The 20,678-nt window shown below is 34.5% G+C and overlaps 1 protein-coding gene across 3 annotated transcripts; it reads left to right on the top strand.

Moving 5' to 3' along the window:
• The first annotated feature begins 7,834 nt into the window (after nucleotides 1-7,834).
• LOC116194681 (S-adenosylmethionine mitochondrial carrier protein) lies at nucleotides 7,835-19,957 on the top strand. Of its 3 annotated transcripts, XM_031523554.1 has the most exons (9): nucleotides 7,836-8,136; nucleotides 9,137-9,451; nucleotides 12,386-12,504; nucleotides 13,609-13,684; nucleotides 14,548-14,643; nucleotides 16,212-16,722; nucleotides 17,179-17,314; nucleotides 17,761-17,968; nucleotides 19,552-19,957. In XM_031523554.1, the coding sequence occupies exons 2-8, from the start codon at nucleotides 9,442-9,444 to the stop codon at nucleotides 17,953-17,955; spliced, it is 1,143 nt and encodes a 380-aa protein (XP_031379414.1). In that variant the 5' UTR covers nucleotides 7,836-8,136; nucleotides 9,137-9,441; the 3' UTR covers nucleotides 17,956-17,968; nucleotides 19,552-19,957. The 3 variants fall into 3 exon arrangements, with proteins under 3 accessions (XP_031379415.1, XP_031379414.1, XP_031379412.1); XM_031523552.1 differs by lacking the exon at nucleotides 19,552-19,957 and having other exon boundaries at nucleotides 17,761-18,155; XM_031523555.1 differs by lacking the exons at nucleotides 9,137-9,451; nucleotides 19,552-19,957 and having other exon boundaries at nucleotides 7,835-8,136; nucleotides 17,761-18,155.
• The last annotated feature ends 721 nt before the right edge of the window (nucleotides 19,958-20,678 follow it).

Genomic DNA, 20,678 nt, shown 5'->3' with positions numbered 1-20,678 from the left:
GTGTTGTAATGGGATAATGGAAGTTCACAAGGCCCAGTACATTTGTCTCCAGAGAGAGGAGCATGGCCGAAAAGTCTACAGCCCACGCAGGATGGGCTAAGAATAGAAAAGAGAGGTCCATACATAAAGGCCCAAGCAGAACAGTATAGGGGACAACAGTCCACTTGATTAGGCCTGTAACCAAAGGCTCGTGCGACTTTGGGCCCGAAATCCACGGCACGACTTATCTTGAAGAGGCCTAGGATCGTGGCCGGGATTGAATTATCCTGAAGAATGAACAAAGAGGAGTTCGTGAAATGGTTCTTGATTGGTCAATCAATAGGTGGCATGCCGTTCTTAGTTAAGATTTTATTCTTTCTGATTTCATATAATTATGTTAATTAAGATACAATAAATGGATAATTTTTCGTACTCTAGGGATTCCCTTGATTAGTTAGTTGTTTATATTATTTGATACTATCCAGTCTTGATATTTGGGCAATAAGGTGAATGCCTATGTATATCTAGTTGGACTTATACTATATTATTTGATACATCCAATCTTGATATTTTGCGCCATAAAATGAAGGCCTATATATAACGAGTTGGACTTTTATTGTAACCCCTTGGGCATATCAATCAACTTACATTTATCTTATCTCTATGTTGAGATATGTTATTCCATATAAAAAAATTGAGAAAGAAATCATAAATTTATATGAGACTTGAGTCCAACAACTCATTAGCTTGAACTTTTGAGTTGCATATGGGCCCAAGTCCATGTAGGTTCAAGTGAGAATTTCATATGCTATCAAAGCGAGTTATGCTTTCGCGCGTATGTGTGGGCTCATATCATGCATGCTAGATTCAGTTTCGAGACAACTAAAAGTGCGTCTCATGTTAATCAAGCCCGAGAATGGCCCGTCCTGTTTCGAGGTAACTAAAAGTGCACCTCTAGTTGGTGTTTATCCCCCATTGCCCAAAATTTTAAATTGTAGATGGGTTAAAGTCTGTGTAGTCCAGGTGAGAATTTGACACTTTGCTTTTATCACATAGTTACTTTTCCATGCATGAAAACTGCTTTTCGGAGCGAAAAGTGCGGCTTTCCGGGGTGTTTATTTGCTAATCGGTTGGCCTCTACCTGTCTCTGCTCCCGGATAAAGTTGGCATTCCACGAATCTGTGTTTGCAGACCATAGCTCACCGTGCCGGGTTTAACCAGACCCACAGAGTTCACGGACCGACTACAGCCGTGAGCTTTACTGTCATAGGAATTGTCTTCCTGGCCGTTTCAACTCATCAAGGCAATAGGATCTTTGCGGCCAAATCTTTGAGCCACGTGATCATCTGATTGAAGCAGCAGTACATCTCCCATTCAATCACTACATTTTAAAATACAGGTGCTAGCTAGACCTACAGACTTTTCGAGTCATGTCACTATGGTTTAGCACGGTTTAGGTTGGTGATTTCACTACATAATCCTGAGGACACCGTAACACGTCTAGCACTTAATTCGTGAGTGATTTGCCATGTGAAAGCCAGGAAGGGGATTTTCATTGTGAATGCGAAACAATTACATTACATTGTTCATTTCTCTAGTAACATATAAAAATGAATTAGAAAATACACAAAATTTCATATAATTGATATACCAAGCAACTGGAAATCTATCTATCTATCTATCTTATAAATCTTATCTTAAATAGCTTAAAATTGTTGTTTATTTGGACAGCTGTCAAGCTGTTACATTTTTCCCCCTTCTTTTTTTCTTATTTTGATAGTTCATGCTCTAACTATTTTGAAGGAAGATTTGAGTTGGTGTAGTGAAAAAACGCCATGCTCATTATTGGCATGTCCCCAATTTGATCCCTAGGAATGAATCTATTCTCCTTTTTATTAGCTCATATTCTATTTTATTAATGTGACAGCTCAGTTTGGTAGCACAAATTGTGCAGGGTTCTCAATAGGAAGTATTATTATACATAATTTTTAGATTGATTGGAATTTGAATTTTCATCAAAGGAGTCACACCAATTAACCACCATGACTATTCTATGGAAATTTATCCCGCTAAACTTTTATTAATTTATTTTGCATTTCCGCCCTTTTTCTTCATTCCATGTACTTTTAACTTTTCTTCTATATTCATGTATGCTTTTTGTGACAAATTAGCTAAACTTAAATGTCATTTATGAATTGTGACAATTTTTGTTTAATATAAATAGACATGGTATATCTATATATTAAAAATTAATATTTTTATATATGGTTTTTACATTGATTGGAATTTGGATTTTCATGAAAGAAGTCACGGCCATTGACCACCATGCTATCCAATAAAATTTTTTATCTCGCTAAACTTCTATTAATTTATTTCTACTCATGTCCTTTTTCTTTATTCCATAAACTTTTAAAATAGATTTGGGTCTATTCTCCTATATTCATGTATACATTCCGAGAGAATTAGCTAAATTGAAATGTCATTTATAAATAAATTATGGCAATTTCATGTATAATATAAATAAATATGGTATAATAATATGTCAGAAGTTAACATTTTTTATTTTATAAAATTAGTTAGACTTCTAGCATATATATATATATATATAATTATTGCCCTGCCATGTATGAATTATTTAATTACTATTTTTAAAATTTGGTATACGCTTTTGCATTTTTTTTATTTATGATATCCTTTGATTAAGTTTCTTAAATCTTTTTTCTTCCATATCTATATGTTCATCAAATTAAAACGATTACTAAATTAGTCTATTCTATCCATTTAAATATAAATTACACTATATTAATTGGTTAATATTTTCTTCTCAATATTACTAATATCTTTTTTCACATTTCGATCATATAACAATGTTATTTTTTGGAAACCCGCAACATTGCGGGGCTCCTTTCTAGCTAATAAATCTAAAATTGTTGTTCATTCAAGCCACGTGTCAAGCCCATGATTTTTTCTTTTTCTTTATTATTTTCATTTTCATTTTTGCATGTTATTGTATGTATGTATATATATATATTTATTTTCATTTCCTTGCATGTTTTTATATTTTTTTTATTATTATCATTTTTTATTTTTCTTATTTGTGTATTTATATATAGTAAAAATTTACCTCTGCACTAGTATGGCCTAATTCATGCGTACCATGCTCCAACTATAATATTTTCTTTCGTTATGTTCATGGATGGATTAATTTGGAAGAGTAAGGAAAAAAAATTAGGGGTAAAAAATATATATATAAGGATTAAGAATTTCAGATAGATTTTGTAAAAAAAAAGAAGAAGAGCAAAATAGTGAATATGAGAGGAGGGAGACCGGAGGGACAATATCGTCTCCTCTCTTTTATTTTAAGTTGTATCATATTTACACTGAAAAGAAGTGATACTTTCAACTTTTTAACTACATTTGATAAATAAGGTTGTGATTACAAAATTAGACTTTCACTTTTAGTAGTATAAGATATGTAAAATTTTTCAATTGGTTTTTCAATATTGGGATCTTCTTTTTATATTCTTATTTTCGAAATTTTCCATGAAATTTCAATATTATGTATTTGTGACATTTTATTCTTTCTTTTGATAAATATCTGTTTATTAAATCCTACTATTCTAATCGAGTTTTTTTGCTGCAACTAGAGTAAAAGATTCTTTTTGTGTCAAACTAAAAGTTCCAACTTTAATTTGAAGAATTTATGTAAAAATTAATCTCCCATTGAATTCTTTTCCTCCAAATGTATCAAAATCCATGCATGAGTAAGGAGCTCACATGAGAAAATAACTAGATTAAAAAAATATATATATATATTAATATAACTGTTATCAGTTGTGAAAATTTAATGTGATTAAAAAATATGATGCAATTGAAGGTTTTAATATATATTGTTTTACTTGGACCAATGATGTTTATATTGTAATAGTTCATTTACTGGTAAAAATAATATCCCGATACATTTTCTATCAATAAAAATGATCTCAATTATTTCTTTTTTTGCATATTTAGAGAGAAAAATTCAATTATATCCCTTTTACTTCAATTATATCCTGTGGAAATTTTAATACTATCTTTTGGCCCCTCAACAAGGCACGAGACTACCATATTATTATACACATATATTTTATTATCATAAATAAAATAGATTTTTAATTACTTATGAGAATAAAGTTATAATTATTGACTCTTTTCTTTTTGGTCTCACATTAATTTTGTTACTTGACTATTTTAATCTATATTTAACATTCATAATGACTTTTAACTTATGATTCAAACATATTGTATACTAGGCGCATTGCGTGGCGAACTATATTTTATTTTTATTCTTTAAAAAATTTTTAGTTACTTCAATAACTGAATTACATCTGCTAGTTCATATTTATTATATATAATTTAATAGCATAAACAAAAAACATTTTATTATTAAAATTCTTTTTCATTTTTGCAGTGAAGCGCGAGCCTTGCGCTAGTTCATCATTAAGGGAAAGAATTAAAAAAATAATGGGGACAACTAATATTCTATGATAAAAAAATAATTATTTCCTATATAGTACATTTCGTTTCTAATAGTTGTTCACTTTCTAGAATTTGTAGGCTGGCGTACAATTTGATGTTTATGCACTGAAAGGCTGCATTGTCCTACAATTTTGTTCATGAAAGCAAAAGAGAGGATACGAATGATGTGACAACTTATTCAAATTAGTTTGTCCAACATATTTCAAACTTCTTTCATGATTGTTGATTTAATGACAATGATGGAAGGTGTCAAGTCCTCGATCAAGAAATCTGCTTCAGTTTTGTTCCTTTAGGGCCTTTCGTAGTGTCACCTTTATCTTTTCATTCCTAAAATATTATTGTTGACCATGAAGTTATATAAATTAAATCATGCACGTAGGAAATTGACTAGGCTCAGTTTGTTTCGATGAAATCATTTTATAGGAAAAGTGATTTTCTCATTATCGAGCTTTTGAATACTCAAAATTCTTTAGCTTGCATTTAGTTTTCGAGTTAAATAATGATCTAATTCAACTTGATTTTCTGTAATGATTGCAAGTATTGATAAAAATATTGATGTGTGAGAATATATATATATATATATATATAAAAGTAGATTGAAAATTTATTATTAAAAAATTATTATGTATATATAGATGTGAAATAAATTATGAATTTATTATTAAAAAATTAATTATAAAAATGGTTAAAAAATATATGAGAGAATTTATTATTAAATTAGACAAAAAAAGGTAACAAGGTGATGTTGTTGAATTTGTGAAGAATATAGATGAGTTAAGTTGAGTAAAATATTTTACTTAAAAGTCAAACGAAAAACGAAGCCAGCCAACTAAGAATTATTTACGGTTGAAGACTCAAAACTATAATTAATGAACAAAAAGTGGGAAAATGATTTCCCACAAAATTCTCGGAATTCGATTTCCCTAACACCTCTCTCCATCTTTCTCCCCCTCTCTTGCACATCATCTCTCACTCTCCCTCCCTTAACGTCAACTCTCTCTCTCGCAATCATCGTTCATCCCTCGCCACTTTCTCTTATTCCTCTATTCATGACACTCATCCAATGGATTTGGCGGGAGCTTTGCCTGTGGGGCTGCGACCACCATCCCTGTCGGGGCGGTCACTAATGAGGCCTAATTAATCAGCCCCTGGCTTTCCCTTCTGTTCCTGCCTCCGTCCCTCTCTATTCAACTCTCTGCGGCCATTCTCCACAGTTTGGGATGGCTCTTCTCAACCGTAGTCATGGCCAAGTGCGGTGGCAGTAGGGGAGGGCGATGGTCATGGGGAGTTGTGAAATGTCTATTTTCCAGAGCTTTCCAAACATACAAAAATAATTTTCAATATAACTCCCAAAGATATGAACGTCAATTGTTTTCTCTGAATTTAATTACTTTCCTGGTAAATGATTATCACTAGGAAAAGTAATTACGCTGATCAAACGAAGTGTAAATGAAAAATTAAGTAATATTTAACACATACCAGAAAAAAGGTAACAGTTCAATATTTATTTTGTGAACACATCTATAAAGAAAATCATAGAGGATATAGTGAAAGTAAGGCAAATTTAAACTTATTCATTTTTTCTTGATTGAATATTCAGAAAAGTATTTTTACTTGTTAGTTGAATATTCATGTCATTGTATTTACTTTTTACTAGCCATTTTACCCATGTGTTGCGTGAAATTATTTTTTGTTGAAATTTTTATATTTTATTTTTTAACTGGTTTTTTGAAAATATTAATTAGCCTATAAATTTAAGATTAATTCTTTACGATTGCCAAGTTAATGCCGTTGAATCTACAAAAGTATTAAGTTAAATAATTTATAAATAAAATTAGTAAAATCATATATGTAGAATTATTTTAATTAAAGTTAACATTATTAAATTTTTTAAAATTCTTAAAGAAATTTTTAACTTTTAGCATCAAACTTATAGAAACTATTTCGATTTTTTAGCTGTACATTTTTATAATACAATAAATCACTCCTAAAAAATTACAATAATATTTCTATCAAATTTATTTACTCTTTTATCCCATTCATTATTTTTTTACTTGACATTTTATTAATGCATTTTATTTTGACATAGTTCCAATAAAAGGAACCCACGGACCATATTCTTCTCCAATTTCAAAATTCTTTTGAAATTTAATGCTTTTTTAATTGTTTAATAATTGTTTTTACTTAACTTTACTAATTCAAGTAAAGGATATTCATGAATATATGTCGATCATTAAAGTGAAAAGAAATTATGAATTACGGATAGCATATTAATTATTTGAAAATTTTAATTATTGTATTTTTGCAGAATCCAATTTTTACATGTAGTTTATGGCCCATATTGATTTTTATTCATAATTGACAAAATTGACTCATAAAATCGAATTCATGATTAATTAAACTCAATTAAATTATCTACAGTTTTATATTTTCAAAGATTATTTACTTTATTGCATTTAATAGTGAATTTCTTTTTTATTTTATAGGACTATCAATCAATCAACAATATAATTGTATAGATACTCAAACATAATATTAGTAATTTATAAAATATTTTTTTAGCAATTTATTTGTAATTTATTAATATGTCATGTGTGAAGGAAAATTAAAAAGCCCGCAAGCGAGGAGGTCGACGATGAGGGCCTCAAGGGTGCTCCCCCCCAGAGCTTTTGTTATTTTTTAATTTTCAGAATATTTTATTTTAAAAAAAATGTGGGATCCACTCGGCCAATCACCGTATGTCACGTAGCACTGTCATGTATACGTAAGCAATTCGGGTTAAAATTAATGGAGAAATTAACGGTGTGCTAACATTATTATCAAACCGATAGTTTGTAATTTAACTGGCTAAAGAAAAATGTTCATGCTAAAATCTTTAAAATGCGAAAAGTTTAAGATTTTTTGGTTATTAACCTTTATTTTTTTAATCTATTGAAAACGTTAGGCCATTTTATGAATGATATATTTTATTGTACAATACGATATTTTGAAAAATTTCACTACATAGTACATATCTTATTAATTTCACCAAATTGCATTATATTTTGAAATTTTTTCATAGCATAGTACAGTATTAATTTTCCTTCATTTCCTTAATGGAGAGCAGGCGTGGCCGACGTTGTGCGCTCACCTTGCATAGTTAGACTTTTTGTGGGGCTTCAAACTTTAAAAAATTTTATAGTATAACATGAAACTTTAAAAATTTTCACAGTGTAGCACCCACAACGTCGGCCACACGAGCTCCCTATTAAGGAATTGACGACGTTTTATGTTATGAAATTTTTTTTAAAATATCGTACCATTTGGTAAAATTATTACAATACGGGCTATCTGTTAAAAATTTTCAAAATATCTGTTTCCGGACGGTGCTCGCGGGAGAAGTCATTAGTTTCCCTGCATCACTTTGAACTATCCGAGCCTCACTCCGGCGACGCTCCTTCCTACTCCCCATCACTCCGATCGTCGCTCCTCCTCCTCCTCCTCCTCCTCCTCCTCCTCCTCCTTGTCATTCTCTGGCTCTTCATTCCGGCCAGCCCTCCGACGCCGCTCTTTCCCTCCCTCACTCTCAGCTCCTTTGTCTGGGTAGGGCGACGCCGCTGCTCTGCACGCCAGCCTCAAAGCTTCTCTTTTGCTTGCAAGGTTTGATTCCACTTTCTTGCATTAAAGCTTGGTCCATTCCACCGCCACACCCCCACCCCACCCCACCATTACTGGGCGTGCAATGAAACTTATATGAGTCTTTAATTCTTACTTTTGCTCTTTTACTTTCTGTTTCCTTTGTTGTATAGTAAATATTGCAGTCATTTCAGTTCTGGGTTCACATTGAGTTGGACTCACTTGTATCGCCTATGATTGTCTGTGTATCAATGGGGGGTAATCTGTATATATGGAGTTGGAACGCGGGTTTTTAGGGAGAGACGGTAGGGTGTCGTCTGCCAGGTGTTTGATGAAATTACCAAGCCAGGTTTCTTTGCTACCTGCTGCTCCATTTATCTTTTCTGTCCTTCAAATATCAGTTTAAGAGTACAAGCCGCGGTCAATAAATGATATGTATATATATTTGGTAGGAGAAAGCATATGCTGCTCTGCATTTTTGTGCATTGAAAATCCCTGTGTTTTGCTTTGCTATGGAGCTGACGCTTTGCCTTGTTTTCCTTATTGCTGGATGTTGAAGTCATAAGCATAAAATTTCTTCGCCTTACTGGTTGGCAACTTGTACCCAACTTCATCGTATTTATACAGGAGTGAGCAGATTCCAAATTCCTCGCTCCTGTTTTGTTTAACACAAATATGAAATTCCATGTTATGACCTGAACTGGATGAGTAGTTAGAATGTATGTATTTATCATTGGGTCTTCTGCGCCTGCAACAAGAAGACCCTAAAATAAGTCACCAATGAAAAGCAGACCGAGAGTTTAATTTAATTAATTTATTTATTAAACTTTCTAAAGCAGCCATGTTGTGCTCTGCAGTGTGCTATCTCTCTTTCTCATAAAGCTCTCTTCTCTCCATCAGCTCTGGTGACGTGCATCCCCGCACTCCCTCCCCATTGTTGTTGCTAGAATCTCAGCTTGTTTCCACTCCATCCATTTCTCTCTATACACCTGCGCTGATCAGCTGTTTGCCCTGATCCTTGCAGCTCCACTCTCCCTTTTTTCCTTCCTTGTGCTCTTCTTCCTCAGCTGCTTGCATCAGCTCTAACTGCCACCATGACCAGCTCAATTGATCAGCAGTGGCGCTAGTGCTGCAGTTTCAGCTCATTTCAACACAAAATAGACTTCAATGTGCATGTGAGTTTGCTCATGAACCGAAGCGTGCAGCAATCAACTGGGTCCCAAAATGGTTGGAAATCAGTAAATTATTGCAGACGTGGCAAAAGCTGTGGTGCACAGCAGGAACTTATCTGACCATATATACTTGAATGAATTCTAAGGAAGGCAGCTGATGCATTCTGGTATGATGTTTTGGCTTGGTAAATTTTATGTTCCAGTTACTTTAGTTCAATCTTGATGAAATTACATGGGTGCTTCACTTCTTGAGCTGTCGAATGCGTGGAAATAGGTTTATAATTGTTTGGGAATGGTACATAAGATTTGATTCGTTATTCAACTCCTTGAAAGGCATTCTTGTCATTGCTGTTATGCTCTCTTTTCTGGCTGCCCTCATCTTGGATTTGCCATTCTGACCGTTATTTTTCCCCTTTGTCAAAGGGAATGTGTATTCAGTCGGCCTTTTGGGTCTCTCGCTGATCTGTTTTCTAGTGAATGTGGGTGGTGTATATTCTTTGACATAGAAAATGAGTATTATCTCAGCATCTTGCTTTCCTTTGTTGCTTCTACTGATCCATGTTTGTTTATAGTGTTTTGCTGTTATTTCCTGAATTAAAGTTGGCTTTCCAGTATATTTCACTGCTGGGGCTGATCTGCTTTTCCCGTCTGGTTGAGCTTGTTCTGTTCGTTTGTCTTGCTAGTTGCCTAGTAGGTTACGAAGGAGGCTGATGGAGCTAGAAAGGGATAGGGAAGCAAATGTAAATGCACAGTTTGTTTCAATAGTGAGAAATGAATGTTAGACCTCTTGATTCTGCGTCATGCACTAGTAACCAGTGCATTGACCCTCCTTTCTTGGTTGTCTATATTAGCGATTCTTGCCAAAACATTTGTACCATCCACCTTTCTGGAATTAAGTTACCTTTTCTGGCAGGTTTATGATATGCAGTTATCACCCTGAAGCTTAGGGTTCATATTGGTCACCTCATAAGGACTAGACTAAGACCCTTCATGTAATTTGTGTTTAATTAATACGACATTATCCCACTTAATGTGCATATTCACCCAGCTCTGCCTCACTATAAATATTTTCAGCGCGTTCACTGTTACTATACAATTAGGTCCCTATCCTCTTATTAGGACTAAATACACCCTTATCACATACATTATTATGGTTGCATTCAATCAGAAATTTTATTGTTCATTCAGAGTCTAAGGCCATCCAACTTTCAGTTTCATTCATCGTTTTTATTGGTCTGATCTTCTGTTGTTATTCTGTGTAACATCATCTTCGTTAGTGTTAATATTTCATTCTGTTGAAGACTAGGAAAACATCCGTCATGTCTCTTCTAGTCCTAAATGTCGAACATCCCTCACACAACATTGGCTAGTTCTTTCTTCTTTGTCAAATCCCTGTCTTTAATCTTTACTACTTTCAGTCTGTGATTATGAATTTATATTATTTAATGTCTGATCATGTGATTTGTCTGCTATGCTTTGTCTCTCTTCTGTCTGTATCCCCCTGTCACTGTTTTGTGTATGTTTTCTTTTCTCCAGTTTTAGTTTGTTTTTCTCTGTTTTTAATCTTTTCTCACTGTCTCATGTCTGTCCCCCTCGGATCTGCTTTATATGTTTTCAGCCTGTTTACATGGTATTATGTCTTATATACGTCCCTTGTTTTGATCAACTTTTACCTATATTAGTTGTTTTTGCCTGTTCCTGCACCATACAGGTCTGTGCCTCACCGACTATATATTTGCTGCAACTGCATATGTCCTACTGTATTAAGTTTGCAATTCATCATTACTGTCTCTTCTTTTCTGTTTCATCTATGCAAATTATCACCCTATTTTGTTCCTTTTTAATTTGTTTTGCTGCCTATTTTCTTGGTCTCTTTGTATTGTCCAGATTATATATAAATGCTTAAGATCAATGCTCATCACATTTAGATCATTATGTATGGGACATAAGATCATCTGGATACATTTATAAAAGCTTAAGATTAATGTGCATTACATTTAGATCATTATGTATGAGACATAAGATCATCTGTATCATCTTAGGACATTTAGATCCTAGGGTCAATACATTATGTGGAGGATGTCAACATCATTTTAGGACATTGAGAGTCAGCATGGAAATGTTTGGGTCATTTTATTAATTCTAGGAAATTTGCATCGTATTGGACTATATATTTCATAGATAGTATTTTTCATAAATGGTTGTTTAAGCTTCAATAATATATGGGCAAGTAAATTGAAGTTTAGGTACCAAGCTAGGGTGATTGGAGAATTGAAATTTTTCAAGCTTAATGATGCCCCTAATTGGGATCTCAAGATTGCAAACTGAGTCGATAAAAACGTAAGTGGTTAGTGTCATGACCTAGTAGTAAATATGTTATTTGGATTACTGCTAAAACCCCAGCTTCTTTGAGGTAGCCAAGACAGGTCCTTCGCTGAGACTGTTGCCACAGACGGGTTACGAAAGCCTAGTGACTTCTAGGGACCTTGATCTCGGTTTAAATAGTACGGGCCTGTTGTTATCTGTTTTATACATTGCCAACGTTCTGCTTTTCATGTTTTTTTCATTTCTATTCTTTAAATTCCTGCACTTCATTGTTTAGTGGATAGTCTACTTTCTAGATGTAAGTTGATCTTTGAAATCATGGTTGGATGGTATTATTTCCATACTTGCATCGCATTGTTATTAAGCATTTGGCCATTCAGCAAGGAGCTTAGATGAAAATGAAAGCAAGTATTAGCATCTTCATTTTGGACTTCAGCACCTAGTGTTTCGAAAGCTTTCACTTGGGTCGCAAATCCAAAGAACCCTTTCCGGGGGGACTTCAAACCCTTAATAGATATTTACCCTGGTCATCCTCATGTGATTTCTTTTTGTTCGTTTGTCAGGATAATATTTTTGGATTGCCTGACTGAACACTCTCTAAAGAAAATCAACCCTTTAGAGGAGTGTACTTCATTGACTTATGTGACCTTTTGCTTGCAAATTTTCATTTTATGTCTTCCTTTGTTTAGCTCTTTGCTTCAACTTCATTTCCAGTCTCTAAATTGTTTTGGGATCTTCTTGCCTGTTTACATGGTTGAATGGATACTACTGAGAAGGGATGGAGAAATTCTTGGAGAACCATATGTACGCAACTCATGCGGTTGCTGCCGCTGCTTCTGTAACTTTCGGCACGGCGGTTACCTACCCTCTCGACACTGTCAAGACCCTCATTCAGGTTTTTTTGCTTCACGAATTGTGCAGAGCTTTGTTTTCCTCTGTTCTCTTTTGGTGGTAATTACCATAAAGTTCCTACAGCCTATTAGGTCAGAATTTAAGGATAGGCTTGTAATACTTCTTACAAATTAAAGTTGCCAGTAGTGATGAATATTTTTAAAATGACAAATAAATTTCATGCCATTTTCCTTATCTGTTGGTGTGGAAATTTTGTTGTAACATGTTTATATTTGTGTTGAATTGCAGTCTGTCATGTCAAAAATTCAATTAAAACTTGCAATTTGACGAAATCATATTTACATGCTTGGTACACAAGAATCAAAATAAATGGATTTGATAGAATTAAATGTAATGATATCTAGAGAAAAATAATGATTTTTGGGTTGAACTTGAAGTTTGAAAGAGAGTAATTGAAAGCATTGACCTCATTTACCAAGATGATTTAATGTAGTTTTAGATATGTAATAAATTAAAACACAAAGTTTGATACTTACATAAAAAGTTTTTAGGTAATCAGCATTATTTGACTTTTTTGAAGGAATGCTCGTTCCATCAATTCCAAGGAAAAAATGTCATCCTAATGAATGTCCTTTCCAACTCATTAAACTGACACCAAATAGGAAACTGGAGTGCATGGATGGGATACTTATTTCATTCCATTCCATTCCGGAGTACACATAGAGTCGTACACCTACCTTTATTTTCTTTTTGCATCGCACGTCTTGATTTCATTCCTATATTAGAAAGCTCTTTTAAGATTATCACTGGAACATTACTAAGTTTACTTAAAATTATGTATGAAAAAGTTGCAGTAACATACAAAACTTACAGATTATTAAGTAATTGACATATTAGTAAGCTACAAGTTGTTGGAAGCTTTTTTCTAAAATAATATAGAGAATACCTGATTGTTCTGAAGTTTGATTAGTTTTTCCTGGTTGAGAAAGCAATATCTTCCTCTTCCTAATCACATCACAGGGTCATGTAATGGATGTGAAGGATTGATAACCCAAGGATTGGGTGTCACTTCTTGTCTTGATAAAGATTTCAACACCAAATATGGGACAGATTTTTATTATACATGTATTTTTTATTGTGAAAACAGGTTGGCTCTGGTCCTGGTAAACAATTAACCCCAACTCGGGCCCTAGAAACTGTTCGTGCTTTATCAGGAACTTCAGGTTGTTTTGCAGTGCACCTTCATCATATCTACTGAATTAAATAAGTTGTGTATATGTGCTTCTATTATCAACTTATAATTGTTATAATAATGTGAGTAAAATGTCAAACATTTTCTACTATTGTGCCTCCATCTCTGTTTCTATTTCCAGCGTAGTTAGGATGTCCACACTTGTAAGTGAACTCCAACGGTATGCGTTGATTTTGCCAGTTGCAACTGAAGGCTTCCCAAGATATTCTTATGCAGTTTGTGACTTGTCCAACACTGGTTATCTCTAATTTGCTAGAACTAACACTGAAAGTCAGTTACATGCACCTTAAGATGGAAAATTATATTTCAACTTCAGAGGTCTATTAATTGCTTACTTTTTACCAAGTATATTCATAGGTTAGGGTAGTGGGCCATTGTTAATTTGCAAAGATATGATAACCGCATAGAAGCATTCTGAATGACTCAGAAATAATTTAATGGGCTATGTATGCTATATGGTTGCCCTTTACACCCTATATATATCTAGCTCTGAGGGTTGCGTTGCAGCATTGGAGAGTCCATGTAAAATAATTGCTTGGTGGATGTCGATTTCCTTAGCATATTTTTCTCGAGAAACCACTGTAGTTCATGGGTAACCAAGAGGTTTGTTGTATGCCTAGTGCCAAGATTGTTCCACTAGAGAATGACTCAACTTGTTAGAGATAAACACTGCATTTCCTATTTACCTCATGAAAATGAAAGGATAGTATGTCAATGCATGATGAAGCGATGCTTCTCCTCAGGGAAGTCAGTTATAGAAGATGAATGCTGAAAATGATACACGGAGTCAATATCTGTTCTGATAATGGTGTCTCTTTATTATGAAAATTGTAGGTCTATACAGCGGCTTTTGTTGCCTAGCAGTTGGGAGAACTTTAGGTCTCGGAGCTCGCTTTGGTGTTTATGAACTTCTGACAGCTTTCTGCAAAGGTATTTTTGTTCTTTTTTATATTCCTAATACTCTCGATTAAATGTTTGTGGCCATTAATTTATCTTGAGCAATACACTTGGCCTGTGCTTTGCGTATGGAAGATTTTTTTTTTCAGTGAATTACTAGTAGATTAATATCTATTATAATATATTGAATATTAAGGCAACATAACTATTATTTTTCTAACTTGTATTATTTCTAAACACCAAGTTAAATCTCTAGAAAGTAGTTACAAGTCAATATTGGTTATGCTTGCAGTGTATTTCACCTATTCTAGAAGGTCATTTCATACTTCTTGACTAATGATAAGATCTTTTTATCACCTAGAATATAACAACTTAAATTCTAATATTTCGAGTATATTAAACAAAACACGAAAAATGTGAAACTATTAAAAGCAGTAACCTGTTTCTTTTCCAAGTAAATATCTAATAGTTAGGCAAAAAATAGATGATATTAATGAAGTGTTCCTTTGCTTAGGACACATTCTGATCTTACTACAAGAGAGTAGCTGTAGGGGCAAAAGTATGCATGATCAAACATGATTATAAGACATGAACGAATTTTATTGATTATTGGTCTCAAACAAGTAAAAATGCATGAGGAGAAGTATGCTATTCTTTATGGACCCCCCAATAGTAGCAATTATTTAAGTGAAGCAGCATTTATTTCCTTTTTTTTTTTTTGTAATAAACTACTATTCTTCCTCAGTGAATTCCCGTGATTTTTTTGTGGAACCCCAGTTTCAATCTTAGCTGCTCTTTGCGATTTTGTGTCGTCAGTTCTAGAAGGTATAGACACAGATTGATTTTACACTTTGAAGACATCTTCCTGTGCTTTTTGGAGGTGTCTATGAGGTCTGTTTCCCAGGCTCTAATTATGCCAAGGCAATCCGACTCCCCAATAAGAATAAATGTAAACCATGACAATGGCAAGAGCGATGGATCATTAGCTTTTATGTGGGATCATGCATGGTGCATAATTTTAGTTGCCCAATAATTAAATTATCCATTTAATTAGGTTCTGGAATAAATGAAAATCCAATCCATCGTTGTCTTCATTTAAAGCATTTGGGACTTTGAGAACAAAGGAACAATCTTGTTCATTGAACTTAAGTTGATCGAAATGATCAAAATTGATCAACTGCTAATACAATACCAAAACTTTAAACAAAGTCTCAGTCATCATCAGCACAACGGTTTTTAATGGCGACATGCCTCCTCCACATTTGAGATTGGGACTTCCATGTATAATCAGATGCACGAATGATACTTCTTTTGCTTGTCAGCACTCAGCAGCATTCTCTTATTTCCAAGTGCCTGTTTGCTTACTTTCACTGTTAGTGTGGAGATCATTATTCTGGCACTCACTTTATAGTGTATTTTAGCTTTGGAAAATGCTCGTGCAACTTTTCTTTTCCTCCTTCGTGGCTCTTTTGTCGAGCCCTTTAAAAAGTCAATCATATTTTGTCATGATATCACCAATGGAAATGGTATTCTGCATATTAAAGGAGTCGCTCATAGTTATTGTAGTTCAAATTTCGATGATTAAGATTTATCGGTTGCAGATGGTCGGGAAGACAATTATGTTTATGTGAATGAAGCTCTCATGGCTGGTTTTGTTGCTGGGGCAACAGAGTCACTTGTGAGTTCCCCATTCGAGCTCATCAAACTTCGTGCACAGGTGACATCTGCTTCTCATGTCCCGTCTTCTACACCCAGTGCAAAAGCTGCCTCACCTTTCATTGAGAGGCTATTACGAGGGTATTCTCCAAACAAGAGTGTCTTGAATGACTATGTCAGCCTTTTGTCCACTTTAAACTCCAAGCATCCTAATATGGTTGGGGCCTTGCAAGAGTACCCGTGGATGATGACTGGGTCGGGTAAGCCACCTTCTGTCTGCGATGTGAAGAGGCCATTGGACATTGTTTCCCTGGAAGGGTGGAAGGCTTTATGGAGAGGATTTCGATCTGGGGTAGTTCGAGATTCCTTCTTTGGTGGATTATTCTTTTCCACTTGGCAGTTTTTGCACCAGGCCATGCTTGATTGGAAAGCTGTTGGAATGGATCCTCCACCAAGGTCTAGAAACTGCCCCCAACGAAGATAATCTTTTTCTGTTTCTTCAGTATATTGTTAGTGTTCATGCATGCATCGCTTCATGGAGGAAATTTGATCACAGCGCAAACGGACAACTCTGTTTTTTGGATCCAGTTCAATCTGTTGTAGGCTCACATGGTTAGGAGATTTAATATCTTATTTGCCTCATGGTAGAAATTGCAGTGCAGTGACATCTTGATTGTCTCTGATAATGGGACCAAGAATACAAGCCCTTACGGGGGCTTGTCTGATATGGCGTTAACTTCATTTTAAATACTTCCTTGGTTTTATATTATTCTTTCCCATCTCTCTGTTATCTGCTCTTCGGATTGTTTTGATCACTTGAGGCTACATGTCTAAAATGTAGTTGTGCGTACAATCCGTAGTTCTTCCTTCGATCTTGTGGTCTTTCTTTTCTCTGATTGCACTCTTTGGCAGGTCCAATGAAGAAGTTGGTCCCTTGTCCCCAGTAGCTGTTAGTCTTGCAGCTGGGTTTTCCGGTGTGGTTGCTGCTGCTGCTTCCCATTGTTTTGACACAGCCAAATCTCGATCACAGTGTACAGTCATACCCAAGGTATAAATTTTTAGTCATCCCTGTAATCTTTGTGAACTGTATTTATATATGTCGAAAGTGGCGAAATCTGTTTTTAGTTATTCTTGTGTTTATCATGCAATCTTACATAATTATCCGTGATATTTATCATCAATGCTATTTGTCATAAATTAATGATCCCCGTAGTCCATGTTATTTGTTAACCAAGATTCGCATTTAGTTTATGTGTGATAAGCTCCTCAAGTTTCAAACCTTGATAATTTTTTTTCTGTTATTCAAGTCTTTTGCATAAGAAGAGACCAATGGTAAAATTCTTAGCAGTGGCTTATTATTAGCCAGAATGAACCGCTTCTGCTTCTTTAAGTGATCTCAGATGCAGGTGGTGGTTGTAGTCGTGAATGTTGCTCTGGTTCGGTTTTATAACTTCTTGTTTCTGATTTGGCTTTTCTTTCTCTTTACATCATTAGTATGTCGCCATGGAGAGACGGCTTCTCAAGTGGAGTAGACCTGGTAACAGGTTTGAGAGATACACAGGGATCCACCCTGCTGACAGGATTATCCTGTTCCATGGAATATGGCCACGGATGGCTCGGAGTGGTATATCTTCGTTCTTGATTGTGGGAGGTTATTACTTGTTTATTGATCAACTTGTCTCGGGCTGAATGAGAAAGGAAGGTAGGATCATTCTATATCTTTGGATTCAATTTTTATTCCTTTATCCATTACTTTTTTCTTGACACACGAGGAACCCCGAATTGCTCCTAGTTGCTTACAGTTGCACATAGTTAGGTGCTCTGCAAATGCTATGTGCAGAATCGGATCTTAATTTAAATTTTCATCACATTTCGTTTTCGTTTTCTTTTTCAAAGCGAATATCGGTAAATTAGAGCTACTTCGATTTGAAAGATGCTTTAATAAATCCTGTAAAATTGTAAGCTTAATGCTTAACGTGTAGAAGAAATTGGGAGAAAAAAAGAGTACCATGCAATACTTTTTCTAACTTAGAAATTGTACACCGTTGGAATGGTCCCCGAAGTTTGGATCGGCTACCAGTTTGGTCTTCAAAGAATTTTAGCCACCAACATGGTCCTTGAGCTTCGTTTCATCTGTCAAAACACTCCGAAGTTAAATTGAAGTAAAGAAAATTTGGCGTGGAATTCCACATGGACTAAAGGTGTCAGAAAAAGTAATTAAAGGACAAAAAAAAGAAAAGAAGGCCAATCAAAACGATGTCCTATTGGCTTATTTTCAGAAACTTTAATTTTTTACAGAAGAAACCATTTTTTTAATTTTAGATGATAAGATTTCCAATTGTTTTACCGATCTAAGATATCTATTTTAGATCATGTGATATCAGTTTAGGATATGAAAATCCTGCATAAGGTAATAATATTAATCCATAATATATTTTTCTGAAAATATCATAATATGCTTAATTTTAGAAATTACTTGTTATTAAAAAATTTTAAAAAAATTCCACACAATGTGTGAAGTCTTATCTAGTTTTGACGGTATTGGTCATTGCTGTACAACATGAGCACATCTGTCGTCGGTTTTTTATTCTTAACTAGGGTGTACCTGTGTGATGTCGCGGGTTAGAAAATTTTTCATCAATATTTTAGTTTATCGTATTAGTTTATATGATAACCAAAATAAAATATAATTGAAATTAATGATAAAAGTATTTGTGTATAAATTATGAACCCTTAATTGCTAATAACTGATTCAAATGTTCTAAAAGGTTATAATAATTAATATGTAATATGGTAGTAAACTTATATTTTTACTTGCCAATTTTATTTTTAATTTTTAATTTTTCAAATTGGAAAAACATGATCACAATATAAGAGACTTGAAGTGGCCCTACTAATTTGAAGTAACGAACTTTACTTGAAGTTTAGAATTCGAAATTAGTTAAAAGCACATATTCATACTACCGTATTCTTGCATTTCTTTGAAAATAAATTAGGACATTTCTTATATTAAAATTTGTGCTGAAATGAAGAAATTAAAAATAAAACATATTAATATTTTGTTTTTCTAAATGGTGGTGGCTATGCATTTGGTCACAATATAATAGACTTTAAATGGTTAGTTAATGGACGTAATGAACTTTACTTGTGCGTACATCTATTTTCCGCATCTTATGAAGATTGCCAAGTCGCTACATATAATTGGTGATTTCGATAATTTTCCTGTGTTTTGGGAATATGTTTGTATTGATTCTGAAGGAATAGGCCGTACTTATTATGGATCAGGCCAAGTTAATTGGAGGTCCGAGATATTTATGGATTAGAATGAAGGGTGCCTACCAAGAGAGCCCATCATCATGGAGGAAATGGATTTGCTTGGGGTGCATGTGGCAGAGGAGGTGGAGGATTTATTTTCTATGGCTGCTAAATTTACTTGGAGATCAACGATGCGATATTCTAGTGTTATCTCGTCTTATCTTTGATTTTAGGAAGTCAAATAAGTCGGATGTTTCTCCGATAATTTAGATTTGCTAGGAGTCAATTTACGGATGTTATCTCGATATTGTATATTTTGGCGTATCCGATTACGATATATTTATAGGATTTCATTGCACACGCCTATATATACGTGTCGTCAAGTTCGTTGTACGCTCTCCACACATCAATTAATCAAACTTGTACTTTTCCTATCTTTCGTTTATCGTATTTTACTTATCCCGCACTTTCGTTTATGACACCTTTCAATACTTGTACTTTCAATTCCCATACCTTTACCTTCAACTAATTCCTCATGAATCAAATTTATCATCGTTTTTGGAGCATTCAGATACCAAGGCGAGATCCTATCATTTTTCGGCACCACTTGCCAAAGCTTGCTCAAGGTTCGGGTTCACTTGTACTCATGAACTTGTTCCATCTTCGACTCGGCTTCCTAAGGCTGAGTTTTTGGTCGAAATTTATCAAGCCGGCTCCACAGTTGCTTGGTGGCTTCGGACACTCGTTCAAGTGGATTTTTGTGAAGAACCCTAAATGGCTAAATCTTCGAGCCATGAATTGTCCGAAGCGCACTGTAATTTCAAAGATTTAAAACCTAGTCGCCATTCAATCTCACGGACTTTCGAGGCCATGGCACACGCTTTGTATCGGTGGGGCCGGTTAATGACACGTCAATTCTTGGAATCGCTTCTCGGCACATCTGCAATCACCACATGCATGGCCGAATTTGTGTTTGACGTTTTTGACGTGATAAATAATTTGGCACGATCGGTGGGACTCGTTGTTCCACTAAAGGAGTGCTAAATCTATCAAGATAATGACTCGTTCGCAAGCGGCTTTAGCCCAAGAAGAGGAGGAAAGACGTTTGTGTGATGAAGAAGCAAGCCGTTTGCTTCAAGAGGAGAAAGAAAGACGTA

The sequence above is a fragment of the Punica granatum genome, chromosome 2 (genome assembly GCF_007655135.1).
Source record: "Punica granatum isolate Tunisia-2019 chromosome 2, ASM765513v2, whole genome shotgun sequence".
NCBI classification, from domain to species: domain Eukaryota; kingdom Viridiplantae; phylum Streptophyta; class Magnoliopsida; order Myrtales; family Lythraceae; genus Punica; species Punica granatum.
This window is presented reverse-complemented; position numbering and strand designations above follow the sequence as displayed.

Bases quoted from the DNA above. Each gene is read 5' to 3' on its own strand.
- LOC116194681 (XM_031523554.1), top strand. The intron at 16,723-17,178 runs GTCTAGAAACTG...ACTCTTTGGCAG, and splicing joins GGAATGGATCCTCCACCAAG to GTCCAATGAAGAAGTTGGTC. The intron at 17,315-17,760 runs GTATAAATTTTT...TTACATCATTAG, and splicing joins AGTGTACAGTCATACCCAAG to TATGTCGCCATGGAGAGACG.